This window comes from Leuciscus leuciscus (assembly GCF_965113295.1).
Source record: "Leuciscus leuciscus genome assembly, chromosome: 2".
Lineage (NCBI taxonomy): Eukaryota > Metazoa > Chordata > Actinopteri > Cypriniformes > Leuciscidae > Leuciscus > Leuciscus leuciscus.
This window is the reverse complement of record NC_138726.1, coordinates 4,948,340-4,968,967: the sequence shown is the minus strand read 5'-3', so window position 1 is coordinate 4,968,967 and position 20,628 is coordinate 4,948,340. Positions and strand designations below refer to the sequence as shown.

The 20,628-nt window shown below is 36.4% G+C and overlaps 1 protein-coding gene across 11 annotated transcripts in view; it reads left to right on the top strand.

Moving 5' to 3' along the window:
* Positions 1-20,628, top strand: part of myo9aa (myosin IXAa) — a 174,376-nt gene that overhangs the window by 105,022 nt on the left and 48,726 nt on the right. For 10 of the 11 annotated variants that reach the window (XM_082160882.1, XM_082160888.1, XM_082160887.1 and 7 more), the window contains 6 exons: positions 1,083-1,217; positions 6,718-6,839; positions 8,035-8,176; positions 12,092-12,287; positions 14,169-14,282; positions 18,317-18,383. In XM_082160882.1, coding sequence (XP_082017008.1) covers positions 1,083-1,217; positions 6,718-6,839; positions 8,035-8,176; positions 12,092-12,287; positions 14,169-14,282; positions 18,317-18,383 — 776 coding nt within the window. The remainder of the gene's footprint in view (positions 1-1,082; positions 1,218-6,717; positions 6,840-8,034; positions 8,177-12,091; positions 12,288-14,168; positions 14,283-18,316; positions 18,384-20,628) is intronic. The other variant, XM_082160891.1, reaches the window with a different exon arrangement.

Here is a 20,628-nt window from a genome sequence, read left to right as displayed (position 1 = left end):
TGATTTTCTAAAGGAAAAAATAATCTCCCAAATAATGCTGTAAACTAAACAGGGAAACCCTCTCATTTGGTACATTACTATAATATTACCAGTTGAATATGATAGTTTGGGCTTTGCTGTTAATTTTTAACCTCTTTATTTTCAGGTATAATAACAACACTCAAATAAAAGCTCAAATGTTTGTATACAACTCTGTTGCAAAAGGTAGTTTCATAAACACTTGTCTTCATGACAAATTTATTCAAGCATACATTAATAATTAAAAGTAAATAAGCTCCTCTTTAAAGTGTTTATAGCTAACTACTGAACTGTGAACATTTGATAACTTTCCTGAGATAAATGCAGCGTTTAGTTGGATTTGCACAAGCTGTTTTATTGACATCTTCCCGCGGTTGAAACACTGATTAAGCAATTACATGAGTCATAATTAATTTAGGTATTTTGTGATGTATCTTTCAACATAACTTTTGTTGTTATTGCATGTTTTCTCATGCCACTACTTGTGTTAAAGTGTGTTGGATATCAGATATATCCAAAGTTCGTTGGAGTTGCAGAAACTTGATGGCGTGTCTGATTACTTTTATTTTAAGTTCAGGATGATTAAGTCTTGGGTAATTCACATGACATGAAGTTCATGGATTCACACGAGCAGATTCACACGATGTAAATGGACAGGAGTTAACGGATGGACAGGATGAACAGGATGTACAAGATAGTCACTACAAACAATGCAATAAAGGAAATCAAACTCATATAATTCATCAATAAACATATCAACAATATACATATACATATATACATATATATATATATATAATGTATGTACCAACTCACCAACTTCTAAAATAATTTCACATTTCTACAACATAAATGACCCAATTTAAATACACATTCATCTTTCCAGCGGTGAAATATCCCTTTAACTGTAGACATATTGTTAGCTAGCTGATTGATAACACATCTAGTTTAATAACGCAGACATTCCCCCTACAGTTTTTTACTGCCACAATGACACAAGAACGCTTTAAATTGCCTAGTAGTTTTCTGTTCTTAATGTTCCTTGCACCTCATCATCTTTTCAGATCCTGGCCATCGGGGTTCTCGATATCTTTGGCTTTGAGGACTATGAGAACAACAGCTTTGAACAATTCTGCATCAACTTCGCCAACGAGAGACTTCAGCACTATTTCAACCAGCACATCTTTAAGCTGGAGCAGGTAATGTTTTATTTATTCATTTATTGAGAGAACCATCAGCTTTTCTCCCCATACACGACTCAAGATTTTAGCCTAATAACTGATTTATTGCCAGCAATTATGACTCAAGTTATTTTGACTGCACACAGAATAAATTAAGTACGCATTCATTTTTTTTACCTTTATTTATATCGCGCTTTTTACAATGCAGATCGTTTCAAAGCAGCTTTACAGCGATAACAAGAAAATAATGCGACAAAGTTTGTTTTTAGAAGAAAATAGTGTCACATTCCAGCTTGAGTAAGTTCAGTGATGGTTCATTTCTGTTGTAAAAAAGTTATTAATTTAGTTTGTTTAGCCGCTCTGGAGAAAACAGTGATGTCATCGTCCAGCTCAGTTCAGTTCTCATATAATGGTGTCAATGCAGATTATGCAAATATGTGTTTTTCATTCCTGGTGCTTGCTTTAGACCAAGGATGGACCAGAATGTCATAGAAACTTGGGCATGGCATGGGCCATATCTGTGTTTTATGAGAGTAAACATTCCTTGAAAATAATTCAATTCATCCTACAAAACGAGGGAATTGTAACCATTACTGAAGTCTTTAATAGGTTGTGTTGATGGATGCCTCAGGCTGTGTGATCATGTGAGGTAGAGTTTCGCACAAAATAAACCATTTGATAATGAGACTATAAAAAGGGTTGTTTTACTCCAACCCCAGACAAAGAATTGTGTTTCTGTAATAATGTGTGTTTTCTCAATGAGTTCGTTCTCCTAGGATGACTACAGAGGCAACCAATTACGGTAATGACAGCCTGTCAAAGCCGTGCCTTTGTGACGCACCTCAAACTACATGCTTGCTCAAAGAGGGTTTGTTAGTTTAAGTTTCTAGTCAGTCCAGAGTCCAGATTTGATAAACTAACTTTGACAGATTTGCTTGCACAAGGTGCATTTTATCAACATAAATCACACACTGTCGTAGGACGTGTCACTTTATGCAGATGTGTAAATAACAGACTATCACTTGTGGGTTTAGCACTTCTTGTGACAAATGATCCATGTCAAAGGTGTGATCAAAGTCAAATCTGCTTCTTTTTATAATATACTTGTAGTTTTAAAGTCGTATGCTGGTTTGCTTGATGATACTGTAACTGCATCAAGCAATCGGTGTTTACATGATGTCATTTACCCATGACTCCATTAATATAGTGCAACATTAATAATGTGCAACATGACGTCATTTACCCATGAATCCATTAATATAGTGCAACATTAATATAGTGCAACATGACGTAATTTACCCATGAATCCATTAATATAGTGCAACATTAATAATGTGCAACATGACGTCATTTACCCATGACTCCATTAATATAGTGCAACATTAATATAGTGCAACATGATGTCATTTACCCATGAATCCATTAATATAGTGCAACATTAATATAGTGCAACATGACGTCATTTACCCATGAATCCATTAATATAGTGCAACATTAATATAGTGCAACATGACGTCATTTACCCATGAATCCATTAATATAGTGCAACATTAATATAGTGCAACATTAATATAGTGCAACATGACGTAATTTACCCATGAATCCATTAATATGGTGCAACATTAATAATGTGCAACATGACGTAATTTACCCATGAATCCATTAATATGGTGCAACATTAATAATGTGCAACATGACGTCATTTACCCATGACTCCATTAATATAGTGCAACATTAATATAGTGCAACATGACGTCATTTACCCATGACTCCATTAATATAGTGCAACATTAATATAGTGCAACATGACGTAATTTACCCATGAATCCATTAATATAGTGCAACATTAATAATGTGCAACATGACGTCATTTACCCATGACTCCATTAATATAGTGCAACATTAATATAGTGCAACATGACGTCATTTACCCATGAATCCATTAATATAGTGCAACATTAATATAGTGCAACATGACGTCATTTACCCATGAATCCATTAATATAGTGCAACATTAATATAGTGCAACATTAATATAGTGCAACATTAATATAGTGCAACATGACGTCATTTACCCATGACTCCATTAATATAGTGCAACATTAATATAGTGCAACATGACGTCATTTACCCATGACTCCATTAATATAGTGCAACATTAATATAGTGCAACATGACGTCATTTACCCATGAATCCATTAATATGGTGCAACATTAATAATGTGCAACATGACGTCATTTACCCATGACTCCATTAATATAGTGCAACATTAATATAGTGCAACATTAATATAGTGCAACATGACGTAATTTACCCATGAATCCATTAATATGGTGCAACATTAATAATGTGCAACATGACGTCATTTACCCATGACTCCATTAATATAGTGCAACATTAATATAGTGCAACATGACGTCATTTACCCATGAATCCATTAATATTGTGCAACATTAATATAGTGCAACATTAATATAGTGCAACATTAATATAGTGCAACATGACGTAATTTACCCATGACTCTCCATATTTATTTTCTCTCTATATTCTATGACTCTCTATTTTCTCCATAGGAAAATGTATTTTTACGATAACCTGTAAACCTTTAAAGACAGCCTCGCTGTGAGCAATGAGGTTGTTAATCGATGGCATTTGCTTAAATAGAATTTGTGGTGAAAACTACATTACCCATGATGCTGTACAGAAAATTCCACCAATCAAAGAATTGCCACAAGCAAGATCTCTTTAGCTCCGCCCACTCCTATGCTCTCAAAATACTTGAATATCTGTGTGTATATAATGAGTAGTTTTATATTTCTCCATTGTTTGTAATTCCATTATGCTGTCCGCAATGCTTCATGGGATTGTTGTTCTTTCCCTCACTAAAGCCATAAGTTCACAGTCTTAAGTTGTACCTTTCTCTGATTATCAAATACTTTTTTGCTGCTTCTTTGCAACGTTTGTAATGTTTTGATTCACCTCGTAGCTGGTTGGCTGGCTCCATGGCTTATAACGCTTTAATGCTTTAAATCTCTATAGGAGAAATGAATGGAAAAAATGCTTCCGGAACTAGCACAGCTGAAACATTGTGAGGAAAAGTCAGAATTGCATGAAATAAATTCGCAATTGCGAGAAATAAAATTAGAATTGCGTGATATAAAGTCGCAATTGTGAGTTATAACGTCAGAATTGTGATGTATAAAGTCGCAATTCTGTGAAAAAAAGCAAAATTGTGACTTTATATCTCGCAATTCTGATTTTATTTCTCGCAATTGTGAGTTTATATCTCACAATTCTGACTTTTTCTCACAATTTTTCATGAAAAATATCTTGAGCTTGTGTTCACCTCAGACCTTATTTCAGTCCTTTAACCAAAAACCATTGACTTCAGGATGATTGAACCAGAAATGCTAAAACGTTAACTCATTCCCGGATTTTGGCCTACGAAAAATATGTCATCCCTGCATCACGGTTATGGAGAGCTCAGTCTGAACCCACACTGAGGGATTCTGGGTAATTTTAGTTTTAAAAGGATTTTTGATGTTCTTTGTTAATGGCATTTCTGACGGGATTCATTCCCATTGCCACAACAGTTTTGCTGTTTGTTCCTTGATAAAAGTACAGGAATTTCACCGCGTCTGCCAAGTTCCACGCTTTAATTGCTCTACGAGTTGGAAACTCTTGGATTCAGATGTCAGGAATGAATTCACATCCTGAGTTTACTGCCAAGTATGTCGTGTGGTAATGTTTAATATAGAACATACCCAGGTTATCTACACAAAACGTGGAATGTGCAGATTCATAATGTATGACCGTTAGTTAATGTTTGACTGAGAAAAAAATTAACTTGCATTTAGTTAAGATTTTGTGCCTGAATTGAGCTACAGTTTTAGTATTTGTGCTAGTAGTAGAAGTAGGTTAGTGTTAGATTATAGGCAGGGAAACAAAGTCCTTCTTGGCATACTTGCCGTCTGATGCCCATAAATACAGGCATGCTGGAGCCAGACACAACACCACACATGCTTTCATTAGTCTATTAATGCGACCGTTTTCATTGCGCCATTTATGGAGATGCTGTAAATGGATTTTATTTGATTTGGAGGCTATTTGAGTGCATTGCTCTTATCAGCCAAACAGAGTGCATGTGGTTGTCGAAGTGCTTCAGATGAGGGTTAGATTATTAGTACACGTATTCATACTGTGGGTTGAGGATTTGAACAAACCCATTGCTGTAAGTACTAAACTTTGGTTAGTAACTTTATCATCATCATGAGCTTAAAACATTTTCAGACTTTTTATCTGTTATCTCTGAACAAAGAATAATCAATCTTCATCAAACTTCGCTTACATGAATAGGATTATACTATATACCATGTTATCATGCTGAAAAATCTACAGTCCAAAGCTTTCTTGTAATTCTAATCCGCTCTTCCGTATTTGAATGAGAAGTGTAGATCATCTGCTTTGTTCTGCTGATTTTGCCGTTTAATGTGCAAACGGGAGAGAGATTCCACTTGATTGTATGAAACCCTACTGGGATTACATCCTTTATTGTTTCATTTACTTTCCCAGCGATCCAAGGAAACAGTTGAGGAGAAAAAAAGCTACAAAATGTTAAGAATGTCTTTCATATTATTAAACCGCAAAGACCATGAAACCACGGACCGGCGAAAAGGAAGTCTCCTCTAGAGGAACGTGAAAACGCTTTGCAGGGCCTGTTGTTTTGTTGTTCTGGTCGCAGGCCAAAAAAATGAATTACCTGTGTAGTTATAACAAGTTTAGTGAGATGTTCGTTCTGGTAGTGATAAACATTCTGGAACCTAAAAGGTTAATTTTATTTCTATAGTCATGAAAGCCTGAAAACATCAGTAAATTTTAAAGAGGGCCTATTATTCCCCTTTTAAATTTTTACTAGAACAAGTTTTCTTGCTTGAATGTTGATTATTTTCCCCATATTCTCCATTGTTGCAGCTCCTCTCTTCCCAGTCTGTCAGTAACGTCTCTATGAAGCCCCTCCTTCTGAAAAGCACACTGTGCTCTGATTGGTCGGCTGGAGCAGTGTGTCGTGATTGGTCGAGCGCTTCGAGCGTGTTCGAGAAATGTCCCGCCCCTTACCATAACCGCCAGTTTCAGCACACTACTAACTAACTCAACCAGGCCCCGCCCCTTTATTCTGCGTATTAATTATTTAAATGAAGAATATTGTGACGTGTTTGTTTCCAGAAGAAAACTCAAGACTACAATGGAGGCGTTTCAGGGAGTTCAGAAACACTGACACTGAAATTGAGAATAACTCCCTTTGGAGGGACTTTGGATCTTTGCAGAGCTTTTTCATGCTCAAACAGCAACAATACACACTAAAGAATGTTGAACACATAAAAAAAAAAAAAAGCATAATAGGACCCATTGAAAATGAGAAAAACCTTAAACAACCAGGAAATCTGTAATTGTCAATCTTTTGTTGACTCCTCATAATCATTGATTTTAAGTGTTGAATATGTTTTGCATTTCTTATAGGAAGAGTACCGAGCAGAAGGCATTGCCTGGCATAACATTGATTACATCGATAACACCGGCTGCATAAACCTCATCAGCAAGAAGCCCACAGCACTGCTCCACCTACTGGACGAGGAGTGCAAGTACGTCTGACCTTTTACACTGCAAACAATGGAAGCATGAGATAAAAGTACTGTATCATTTATTGCTAGTCAGACCAACATGGATTCCCTGAATGTAAATACGAAATACACTTGAATGTTTTACCTGTAAATCAAATAAAACAAAAATATCTGATTACGGTTTAACCTAAAAAACAAAAGAGTAAGGTTCTCTCTGCCTAAAATAGCGGGAAACCTGACTCTCCTCATAGCTCAAATCTCTAATGTCTCATTCGTGCTCTTCCTGTGGCTGTGTTGCTTTTTTTTCTGAGGTTTTGGCAGCAGCTCTCATTCTCCTCAAGACCAGAGGAACTGCACAGGTTTATAATATACTGTCTGCAGAAAGACAGTCATGCTCCCTGGATGATCGCTCTCACTCTCCGGTTCTCACTAGGGGACCTCAGCAAACTTCCAAAGGGGAAAAGAGCTTAAATTATAAAAATGAAATGTAAACATCTGTGATTTCCATACTGCATGATGTGCGATGTCAAGCAAGTAGGGATCATGGTTGTTTCATCATCCGTACGGACAGGGTCCTGCGATTCGTGGATTAACTGGAAAGTTTAACCATCATAGAGTGAAAGTTTATCATTTGCACGTGTTCAGTCCTGTCAGTTTAAAAACCCAAGCAAAGCATTCAAGTGCATAAGAGAATAGCAAATTATGTCTCAGCGAGTATCCTCCTAAACAGTCAGTTATGTCTTAATTGGATGTAAACAATTGAGAAAGAAAACCGATGTGTATCAGTATATTGGATCCGTGCATTCAGTCTTAAAGTGACAGCAGCCTAATACTCCTGCTTCAGTCATTAACAAAATCACTATCGTAGCTTTGACAAAGATTAATTATATTTAATTAATACAGTGAAGACTATGCAGTGTAATTTTACATTGGATTATTACATTTCTGTACCTGAAAACTGTTAGACTTGCCTGAAAAACACAATTTCATTTGTATCTTTGTTCTATTGTGTTTATCTATCCTCGTCATTTGTTTATTGTTTTCTATGTTGGTTCACTCGCCCACAAAATCATTTTAGAATGATTAACCCTTTCCAAATAGAGCTAATCAAGTCATCTGGTGAAATCGTTTTCATATCGCAATTATTGCATATTTTAATACATATTTTTTTGTAGAAAAACTCTATTTGTTCTAATGCTCTCTCTGTACGTTACAGCTTTCCACAGGCCACCAATCAGACGCTCCTGGACAAGTTCAAGCGTCAGCATGAGCGAAACGACTATATTGAGTTTCCTGCAGTCATGGAGCCGGCCTTCATCATTAAACACTATGCAGGAAAAGTCAAATATGGAGTGAAGGTCAGTGCTATATAGAGCTACACACAGGCCTCTTTCAGTTTTATGCATTGAGCACTTTAAGCCAATCTCGGACAAATTTCTGTGTGCCTCTCTGGACCGAACTAAGGGAGAAAATGTGCCAGGTTCCTAAACAAACAAATTGTATATAGCGCCTTTCAGAAAACTCAAGGTTGCTTTACAATAAAGTGCAAGACATAGAAACGATACAAATAAACTGAGATTGATAACATAATAGATAGAGGTACATATACAGTACATAGAAATCAGATCATAGAGTCAGGGGTCATGGAAACAAGTAGCAAAAAGATATATTTTAAGGTGGGTTTTGAAATCGTGTAATGATGCAAGGTCACGGATGTGTTGGGGAATAGATTTCCAGAGAGTCGGTACAAAAAGCCCTTCCACCAAACGATGATTTTTTGGGCCTTCAGATCGTCAACAGACCGGTATCAGAAGATCTAAGTGTGCGAACTGGGGAGTAGGGATGGATGAGATCAGAAATATAGTTGAGGGCAAGACCATGGAGTGCTTTGAATGTGATAAGGAGTATCTTGTATTGAATACGAAAGCGAACGGGTAGCCAATGAAGTCTGTGTAAAATCAAAGTTATATAGGAAGATTTCTTTGTGTATGTGAGGACCCTAGCTGCGGAGTTCTGGATATATTGGATCTTATTTATTGATGATACTGTAGATAAGAGAATTGCAGTAGTCAAGCCGTGAAGTGATGAAAGCGTGAACTAGGGTCTCAGCATCGCTGATATTCAGAAATGGACGTAAGCGTGCGATATTACGAAAGTGAAAGAAGGCAGACTTAGTGAGCGAGGAGATGTGTGGAAGGAAGGAAAGAGAGGAATCAAAGATTATACCAAGGTTTTTGACAGTGGTGGAAGGTTGAACCAAAACTCCAGCAACATTAACATTGTCAACACAGAAACGGGATGTAATTTGAAGTGAACCAAGAAGTTAGTAGATTTGTTTTATCAGTGTTGAGTTTGAGAAAATTACTGGTCTTCGAAAAAAACAGATAAAGGTAACAAATCAGAATTGGGCATCAAGACCTGCAGTGTAAACAAGGCCTGAAAACCGGATTGAAAACATTCATAGTGGTTGTTGGATGACAAATGTGTTTGAAGTTGAGCAGTGACCTTCAGTGACCACTTTCTGAAGCAGTTTCGAAAGAAATGGAAGATTTGAGATTGGTCTGGAGTTGGCCATGTCAGAGGGGTCGAGGCCAGGACTCTTTAGGACAGGAAGTGACAGCAGCAGTTTTTAATTCCAGAGGAACAGCACCAGTACTTAGTAGTTGGGAGATGAGAAGTGGAATCGGCACATTCTTCCAACATTGAGTCATCTCTCTAGTTGATACATAGTTGATTGTTGTTTGACCTCTACTGTATATAAAGAGGGTGTGATGCCTTTGTCACATGACTCTTTATTTATAGTATATAATGAGTAACTCTGTTTGTCGCTCGTGGCACCATAAACGTGACAGTAATGAGTAACTGTGTGTGTGAAGTCCCAGCATCCCACAGTCCTCGCCCTCAGGGCTGTTTATGTTAACAAATCAGCGTCTGGAAATGTATTGCTTAAGTGCAATGAAAGATCTGGCACTTCACACTCATTTTTGCTAAAGCCTTCAAATCTATCGAGAAATCATTCCAATATGATGATTTGCTGCTCAAGAAACATTTCTGATTATTATCAATGTTGAAAACGTTTTACACTACCGTTCGGGGGTCAGTAAGAATTGTTTTTGGGATGCATTAAATTGATCAAAAGTGACAGTAAAGACATTTATAATGTTACAAAAGATTCTATTTCAAATTAATTAAATAGACCATTCTATTCATCAAAGAATCCTGAAAAAAAGATTTTTACACAATTGTTTTTAACGTTGATAATAATGCATTTTTATTTTATTTTTTATTTTTATCTACATATTAGAATGATTTCTGAAGGATCATGTGACACTGAAGACTGGAGTAATGATGCTGAAAATTCTGTTTTGATCACAGGAATAAATTGTATTTTAAAATATATTAAAATAGAAAGCATTTGTTTTTAAATTGTCATAATATTTCACAATATTACTGTTTTTATTTAATTAATTAATTAATTTTTATATCAAATAAATGCAACCTTGGCAAACACTTTTTTTTATAAACATTAAAAATCGTACCGATCCCAAACCTTTGAACGGCAATGTATATCGAACATTCTGACTTAAATATTAGGTGCAATCCGCGTTGGCTTTTACCCAAGATGCCCCTGAGGTCATAACATACAATTTGACAAGCAACAATCATAAAAGAAAGAAAAAAATGTCACAGTGTAAACCCGGCTTATGTTTGGCAGTGTTTGATAGTCATGAGTAGCTAAACCTCTTATTTACAATATAAAGCCTTTGTTCATGCGTTACATAAAGGCCTCGCTCTCTCTCTCCACTGATGTTTCTCTGGCTTACATTTACATCATTTAGCAGACGCCTTTATCCAAAGCGACTTACAAATGAGGACTACAGCAATCATCGTGAAGAGGCAAAAACAACACAAGAAGTGCTCAAAATACAACGTTCAGGCATTTCTTAGAGTAGCATAAGCCAGACAAGGGAGGATTAAAGGAAAGGGAAAGAATTATTATTCATTTTTATTTAATTTAATTTTTTAAGAGGTTAAGTGCTCACAGAAGAGATGAGTTTTATATATGAAGCTTATATCAGTTATCTGTTTTCCAAGTGACTACAGTGGCTCAACCTTAAGTTTATCAAGCGACGAGAATACTTTGTGCACAAAAAACAACATGACTTTATTCAACTATTAATTATTCTGGGTTGTACGTCAGAACGTAGGCTCACTATTGGCCGACGCTGGTCATGTGTGTGATGCGTGTGATGCTGGCCAATAGTGAGCCTACGTTCTGACGTACAACCCAGAAGCGCTGCGCTGTCACACTATGTGAACTCACTTAGAGGAACACAGAGGAACATTAATAGTTGAATAAAGTCATTATTTGCGCACAAAACGTATTCTCGTCGCTTGATGAACTTAAGGTTGAGCTACTGTAGTCACTTGGACTATTTTAAACATTGTCTTTACTGACTTTCTGGGCCGGCAAGGTTCAGTAACAGAGAAGCCTATGGAGGAGTGAGCCAGCTCTCAGATTTCATCAAAAATATCTTAATTTGTGTTCTGAAGATGAACGAAAGTCTTACGGGTTTGGAACAACATGAGGGAGAGTAATTACTGACAGAAGTTTCATTTTTGGGTGAACTAACCCTTTAAGATAGCCTGACGTCGTCATACTCAGATTCTAGTCAGAATATGAGTCTGATACTGCGAATCTACACATCTCAGTTCTCCAGCGGCAGCCATCTTTGTTGTAAACGAATTCAACCCAAGTGCTCGTTGGTGACGTGGATGATTACGTTACTGTTGATCATCTGTCCATCATCGTATAAAGCCCGCCCTGACAATTTGATTGGTCCGATCAGCTCTGGTTCGAGCATAGCTGCTCCACAAGGGATCAAGTCCAGACCGAACTTCCCGACCTCAGATGTTGTGGGCGGGGCTAAGTTCGTCTGGCATCCAGGCTACCTTTAACACTCATGAGTAGCTAAACCTCTTATTTACAATATAAAGCCTTTGTTCATGCGTTACATAAAGGCCTCGCTCTCTCTCTCCACTGATGTTTCTCTGGCTTCATGAATGATAGAGCCGATTCAGTATATAATATATATATGTATGGAGCTGTGGGCCTCGCTCTCTCTCTCTCTCTCTCTCTCTCTCTCTCTCTCTCTCTCTCTCTCTCTCTCTCTCTCTCTCTCTCTCTCTCTCTCTCTCTCTCTCTCTCTCTCTCTCACCACTGATGTTTCTCTGGCTTATATCAGTTATCTGACTGTGTGTATGACCCGCAGGACTTCAGAGAGAAGAACACGGACCACATGCGGCCCGACATCGTTGCGCTCCTCAAGAGCAGTAAGAACGCCTTCATCTGTGGCCTGATCGGGATTGACCCGGTGGCCACCTTCCGCTGGGCGGTTCTCAGGGCCTATTTCAGAGCCATGGTGGCCTTCAGGGACGCTGGGAAGAGACATGTGGACAAACGCAGCGGTGAGTCCAATTAAACCCTTATTCCTGGTCACATGCTTGTAGTTTGTACTGATTTTTTTTACTGATTCTTCAGGCAATGCATGTCACACTGCCAAATACAAGACCCCTCTTGTGCTGATACATAATTTCATTGCCTAAAAATAGTGTTTTGATAATAGCGTTCTATCTGTGCAAATTGACTTTGATCAATGTAAAGTTTATTGCCATTTGCACAGATATATTACAGTGCAGGTACATTGGAATTCTTGTATGTTTCTCAGAGTCAGCTTTTATTAAAAAAATTTAATTAAAATTATTTTAAGGGAGAGCAAGGAGCAGCAAACATTTTAAAAGTGCAACAAAAAAGAAACCATGTACAAAATAGACTTTCTAATTTAAATAAGTACACATTATAAAAGATAAAATAGATTAATAATATTGCACTTAGTAGTTCTAACCATCAAAATACTTCTGTTAATGATTATTATTTCATTTAATTTTTTTTTAGTTTGTACTGATTTTTTACTCTTGTGCTGATAAATGTACAGTAGTCGACATTTGAAGTGGATCAAAACCTTTCATCAGTTATACATGAATTTTGAGCAATACCCGTTCTTGTCTTAGGACAACTTTGATTAATCCACTTCAAATGTTGACTACTGTATTTTTTTGTAATGAAATCTGTGTTTTAGGGTTCTAATTCTGTGCAAATTGACTTTGATCAATGTAGTTTTAACCATATTATACTTCCGTTAATGCATTTTATTATAAATTATATATATATATGATATAGCTGAAGCTGCAACTGTTCTTAATAACTCTAAAAGTTGTCAGTTAAGTTGTGGTTAGCACTGTATGTAAAACAATAAGCCTGCTAAGCAAGCATTTAAACTGTTACATTTACATCACGTCATCCTTTCAGAGAATATCATGCTCTCATTGTAAGATATTGTAAGCTTATTGATGCTTATACTGCCGTTCAAAAGAGTTTTTTATTTATTTTTTTTTTTTTTAAACAATAAATGTTTTGATAACAATAAATGAGTCCTTGGTGAAATTTATTCTTTAAATAAAAAAAATTAACTGATCCCAAACTTTTATATAACAATAAAATAAAACTTTCTGTCGTAATGCCTTAAAGTGTATACACCACCGTTCAAAAGTTTGGGATCAGTTTGATTGTTTTATTTTTTTATTTTAAGAATAAATTTGCTTGCAATAAAAAAAGGTTAAAAAAATAAATACAATTTAATTTTTTTAAACCTTTTTTTTTTTATTGTATATGTGTTTATCTTATTTTATCATTTCATTATTTTATTTGATATTTTATTTATTTTTATTAAATTTTTATTTTTTATTTTGTGATCTGCAATGACTGGTGGACCCTGAGGGTTTTGCTTTCTGGCATAACATTACATTTAACAGAGTTGTTTGTTTTCAGGGCTCAGTCTCTTTTGTCAATCAGTCACGTATATCTGCGTAATGATCTTTGCTATTGTGTAAAAGAATGTGTTAGATATCTTAACTCTGTAAGTGTACATTATTAGGGCTACTTTGTCTGTATGTTTGCTAGCGAATCATGCCGTGTTAGCCCAGCTCCTCTTGCTTGAAATCTATTGCCCTGCTCTCCAGCTTTTCAGTATCTATATGCCTTTCTTCCTTAATTACGAGTTCAAGCATTAGTAGTTCGTCTATGCTTTGATGCCTCACACATGGTGAGTTTGAACTGTGAGTGCATTATGGGTTTCCTTCGCACTGCGTGTGAACACCAAAAATCATGTCCATGTAATGTGAACTTTATGCTGCTTAACTCTTGTAGACAAGCACATCTTATTTCTCCCTATTTAATCTTTTCTCTCTCCTCTCTCTTTCTTGTGTGTTGTTGTTTTTTGGCTTCCTAAGGGCATGATGCTGCTGCTCCAGTTGTGAAAAGTGTGGATAGCTTTAGTTTTCTGCATCACCCTGTGCATCAGAGAAGCTTAGAGATCCTGCAGAGGTGCAAAGAGGATAAAAACAGTAAGGCTGCCTTTCCTTCATCTCGTCTCCTCACTCCATGCACCCTGAGCCAAGACATGTCCCGTTAAATTTGACCCTTGCGCTTATATTAATATATAAATGCATACCTCTTCAGCTACACATACAGTCAAACCAAAGATTATGCATGTCACCCTGGACCACAAAACCAGTCACGAGTCGCACGGGTATATTTATGGCAATAGCCAACAATACATTGTCTGGGTCAAAAATTTAAAAAAAATTATGTTATGCCAAAAATCATTAGGATATTAAGTAAAGATCATGTTCCATGAAGATATTTTGTAAATTTCCTACCGTAAATATATAAAACATTTATTTTTGTGAGTGAATGCAGCACAATCTCCAACATAAATGAACAAATTTAAAGAAGATTTTCTCAATGTTTTTGCACCCTCAGATTCCAGATTTTCAAATAGTTCAAAAAACAAATATTGTCCTATCCTAACAAACCATACATCAATAGAAAGATTATTTATTCAGCTTTCATATGATGTATACATCTCAATTTTAAAAAACTGACCCATGTGACTGGTTTTGTGGTCCAGGGTCACATATATTTTTTTATATTTTTTTACTAGTGTGTGCAGGACACTATAGTTCATTTATGTAAGTGAGGATAGCAAAATACAGTAAACTGTGACACATTATACCCCCAAATTCTTCATACAGTGACTACCAGTACAATTATAAAAATTTAGGACCAAAAATGATCTTTTAAGACATGTTTTGCTGAAGTGTTTTTTCTTTAATTGCTAATGCTCTTTTTACACCACAGACTGAACAAAATGAAGCATTGCTTGATAATTGGTTTAGCTAAACTGGTATTATCTAATAGTGTAGTTAAATTTAACAGCTGACAGATATTCAACATAATTCATTTATGAGACCGTCTAACAGAAGGATGGACAAAACCAGTGAAATATCAACTCATTTGATAGTTCTTGTCATATTTTATTCCCATTTTCTAAACTATAGTGAATAAACTGTGATAAAGTGAGAAATGTGTCTGAATACATTTTGGTTTGACTGTATATAATCACAGAATGATTGATTGTGTTGCGAGCTGAAGCCCTCATGTCTCTGCTCATCCATCTTGCATCTGTCTGGTTCTCTTGCATGATGTAATCTCTGACTAACACTGTCTCTGGGTTCAGTCCAGCATGCATGTCTTTCGGGCAGTCCTCCTCTGTCCCCCGGCTCAAGTGTGCTCTCGTTTCTCTCGCTCTCCGAGGACAGCGGGCTCACCATAGGTCTGCTTGATGGAGGTAGCTCGGGTTAGAGACTATACACACAAAACACTAAAAAATTAAATATTATCATTCCTTCCTGTTACATTCTGTAACACTTTATTTTACAGTGTCTTTGTTACATATGTTACATGTACTTACCGTAGTAATAACTGTAAATTATGCATAATTACATGCAACTAACCCTCAACCAAATCCTAATCCTTGTGCTTAATATTACTCAGTACTTAAATATATAATTACACTGTAACAATGACACCTTAAAAATAAAGTGTAACCCTTTATTTTAAGGTGTCATTGTTACAGTGTAATTATGTATTTAAGTACTAATTCATAATAATTAACTACATGTACTTACTATAGGGTTAGGGTAGGATTAGGATTTGGTTGAGGGTTAGTTGCATGTAATTATGCATAATTTACTGTTATAACTACGATAAGTACATGTAACATATGTAACAAAGGCACTGTAAAATAAAGTGTTACCAAAAAAAAAAAAAAGATTTATTATTCCTTCCTGTTAGAAACATTCCTTCGTAATTCGATCCTGTAGTTACGGCTGGGTGATATAAGTGAAAACCTATTCTAGATATTCTATTTATTCATTTCAAAATTAACATGTAGCATGTCCATTGACCCTCAATATTTGATTCAAATTTAAATGCATTTGTTCACGCTTGTCGTTTGGTTCTTTTAGGGCGTTTCCGCACCGAGGTCCGAACCAAAGTTCATGTTTTCATACATTTTATACATTCTGTAAGTTTTGGTTTAGTTTCACATTGCAATTCTGCGAGCGCACTAAAGAACTTTACATGACGTACTTGCGTCCTGTCATCATCATCTATGTGGGCTGCATCTTGACATTGATTGGTTTGGAAACGGACGTGCGTCTGACGTCAGCTTACGCCGGGTAACTTTGACAAGAATGAATGAACAGACGCATATCGTTGCCCCTATACTGTTATTATTATGGCATTACTCCCTGCAGCACCAGCTATACTCGAGGCTAGTTCACATTCGGCAAATGAACGTCCCCGTTGTGTGAACATTTTATGGCCTCCGCCAGGAAAGGAGGAGAAGAGCGAGCAATCCTGCGGGAACCACCGGAACTTCCTGTAAATGTTCTGAAAATCCGAATCGTACAGAAAATGCGTTCACACTAGAAACGAACAAAACCTTTGTTTAGTTTGATCCGGACTGAGACTAGCTCTATTCGTCTGACCAAATTTCGTCTGTTTGGTGCGGACCGTGGTCCGGGGGAGGTTTCACACCTGTAATTTTGATTCGGATCAAACTGAAAAGTCCGAAAATCCGGACCAAACAATGTAGGTGTGAAAGGGCCCTAAGTCTAGCCTGGTTAAAACCAGACCATTCTCAGTAGTAACTGAGTTATGGTCTGGCAAAGCTTCATTAATAACTCATTTCCAAAGGGGCGACACCAACGGACGTCACTCAAATGCCTCTGGGCGCAATTGGATAGACCTAAAACCAATCAGAGCGATCGTCATCGTGTAAAGCCTGCCTCAACGTTTCTGATTGGTGCCTCGATTTGGACAGATTAGAAATCGTCTTGAATGAGCTCTTTGCCAGACTACTTGCAGAGCAAATCTAAATTTGCTGGAAGTTTGTCTGGGTTTTCCCAGGCTACCTTAAGTCTGGACCAAAAAAGAAAAATGATACTTTTAGTCCTGGTTCGCTTAGCGTTCACACTGTCAAACCTAAAGATACAAAACCCCCAAAAAAGGCTTTTATGGCGCATATTGTGTGACGGAACTTACCGAACATCCAAAACAATGCTGTGTGCAGGGAGAAATGCGCATGTCTGTACGTTTGGTGGTATTTTGACTAGCTGAGAACCCATAAAGAGCTTATGAAATGTGTAAAGGAGTCAAAACAGCAGGAGTTACTAAGATCTGTGAGGAGACGCGGTTCTGATGCCTGAACCGAACTGTGATGGGCAACATCACGACCTATGATGAGGAAAACAGCATTCTGTGCTTTTTAGTGGCGCATCTAGTGACATCACGTCCTGTTTTTGGTTCGTTCATATTTCATTCGAACCGCGCTAACAGAGCAATCGCTCTCAAGGAGAAAATAAAAAACTTCACTCACTGAATAAAAAAGCTAATTAAAGTGACTGTAATGTTGCTTATTTAATTGCCACCAACAATATTGCTATATTTTGGTATATATTACATATATGGTATATTTTCAATATATCATCCAGCTTTAGTTGGAAAGAGAGTCTCCGGGTGTGTGTGTGTGTGTGTGTGTATACCTACTTAACTATATTTTGGGGACAATTTTGTACCCAGAAGTGACCAAAACCTGACAAAATCTCCAAAAACCTTTAGGGACGTTCTCATTTGTAAATCTGTTATAAAAATAAAGAAATTAAAGTGTTTTTTAATTTTTTTTAAATGTAAAAATGCAGAAAGTGTTGTGTGATGGGTAGGGTTAGCGTAAGGGAATAAAATATACAGTTTGAACATTATAAAAACCATTACGTCTATGGAATGTCCCCATTTAGATAGCGAAGTAAAAAAGTGTGTGTGTGTGTTTCACAGAAGCATGTTTCAAGTAGTTCACCTCTAATTGAATGTTCATACGTTTCATTTAATCAACAGCAGTGAGTTCATCAAAATCACGTCCTGTTATTCTCACGAGATTACCCATTATCCTCTCATCATAACCTCTCACTCATTCCCCATGATGCCCATGTGTGTCGGATCAGTCTGGTTGTACAGGCTTTGTGATGTGTTTCAGGTGTGAACAGGAGGAACCCTCGCACTCCTCTCTCCGATCTGCAGGGAAGCAACACACTAAATCAACGGTAAGACCTCTGGCCTGTCATGTGTCTCGTGGCCCATTAAACGTGTTTCTACTGGATAAATGTGATCGCAAATCAATAGTGGTTGTTAAAAGTTAGAGTTAGTGTTTTATTTTGTTCCATTGACAGCTGGATAGTGTTTCCAGGTTTTGAGAGTCACGGTTCGTTACTGGTTATATCACACTTGTATTCAGACCCATTTATACTGGGTGAAAACAGTATCATGTAAATATATTGTAAGAATGGACTCTTTCACGGGGTGATGTATGTTAATATCTGGGGGTCCTTGTCTTTACAAACCCTTTCATTGGATATTTGTAATATTGTCTATTCTGGATGATTGAAGAAACCGTTCTTATAGTGAAAGTATAGTAAAGTGTGGAAATGCTTATAGAGAGTTTGCTCATTATATATTTTTTAAAATATTGTTTGCAATTACAAACATTTGTGGGTAAAAAGGGGTCATTCTGAAGAGCTCAGTGAATTCATGCTTGGTTCTGTGATAGGATATCACCTTACAAATAAACCAGTTCGTGAACTTTCATCCCTGCTAGATGGTATTATTGGAATATATATTTAAGAAAAATGTGTTTTAGTTGTTTAGTTTTGCTTTTTATCTGGGTTTTTTAACAAGTCTTTAAAGTTTTATCAATTTGCACTTAATTTTTAGTTGTTTAGTTTAGCTTTTACTGTTTTTTAAACAAGTCTATAAAGTTTAATTAATTTTTATTTCGGTTTTAGTTGTTGTTTTATAGTTTTTGTAAAAAAGTTTCGTAATTTTGTGTTTCAACACACTCCTCAATCATTAATGCACTGATGGAGTTTATGTTCTCAATGCTTTTATTCTTACGAAGTTTTCATTTTAGTGAACGTTTGGGTTAGGGTTTGTTTTTGTCATTTTTATGACTTTAGAAAAAAAATAGGTCTTTATAATTTTGTATTCATTTTAAATGTGTTATTTATATATAAAATATTTATATTTATACATAATATAAATGACATCTAAATATATGTACAGTATATACATTATATACAAATATATGTACAGTATATACATGCAAATATTTCATATATATATATATGCATGCATGTGTGTGTGTGTGTATCTATAACTATATAACTATATATATATATATATATGCATGCATGTGTGTGTGTGTGTGTATCTATAACTATATAACTATATATATATATATATATATATATATATAATATAATATAATATAATATATAAAAAAAAAATTATACACAGTACACACACATATATTATGTAAACACAAACTTTTATTTTGGATGCCCTACTCTGATAAGATTTTGCATGTGTTGTGAAGATATTTCCCTGGAGAACCGGCATATCATTTCAGGTTTCAGGTTTCTGAAATCCCCACTGTATTTTCCTGACACGTTTTTCTTTTTTTCTGAGCGGTAAATAAAGTGTGTCCGAAGAGCCCCTGGTCAGTACTCTCATGGCTTGTTAAGTTCTCTGTGTGTGTGTGTAGAGTTAGAGCAGTGACTCCACAGATACCCAGAGTCACGGTCTTCCCGACTTCATGCTTCATTTATGACCGCATGGCTCTGAGATTAGTCCTGATATCCAGAACAAGTGGCGAGAGTCGAGCTCACAACAGCTCTTTTGTTGCGCTGTAAAGTCCCCCTAATCTGTTTCGCAACCCCACACACTTTTTGGGTTACGAAGAGACCACAAAACCCCAGGAAACAGCAGCTGCTTCCCGTGTGATGTCAGAGAGGAGATATTTGCTCATTTGGAGGACAGATCCGGGGCTGATGGGTAATTGCTCCCCACAGTTCATGACCACATGCTTCAGTGATCTCCTGTCCAAGGAATATTGCAGATAAGCCACATTAACATCTAAATCATAATAAATCAACATGGAAGAGTCGCTGTAAACTCTTTACTTGTCTGCATTCAGTCAGAATTACTGAGTAGAACGGTGCCGTTTGTGTGCCTGTCATGCACTGTAAAAAAAAATTGTTTTACGGTAAAATTACTGTACAAAAAGGCAGCTGTTGTTGCCAGAAATTTACCGTAAAAAATACGGTTGCAACATTTTAGGTTTTACAGACGTAACTTAAATTTACAGTCAAAAACCGTATTTCACTCTCTGATATAATGTTAATTTACCGACCTATTGAAGCAATAATATATGTTTGGTACCATTGTAATACAACAACTGGCAACAACCAATCACAGTGGTGATGAGTCACATGATGCATCAAAGCTCATTAC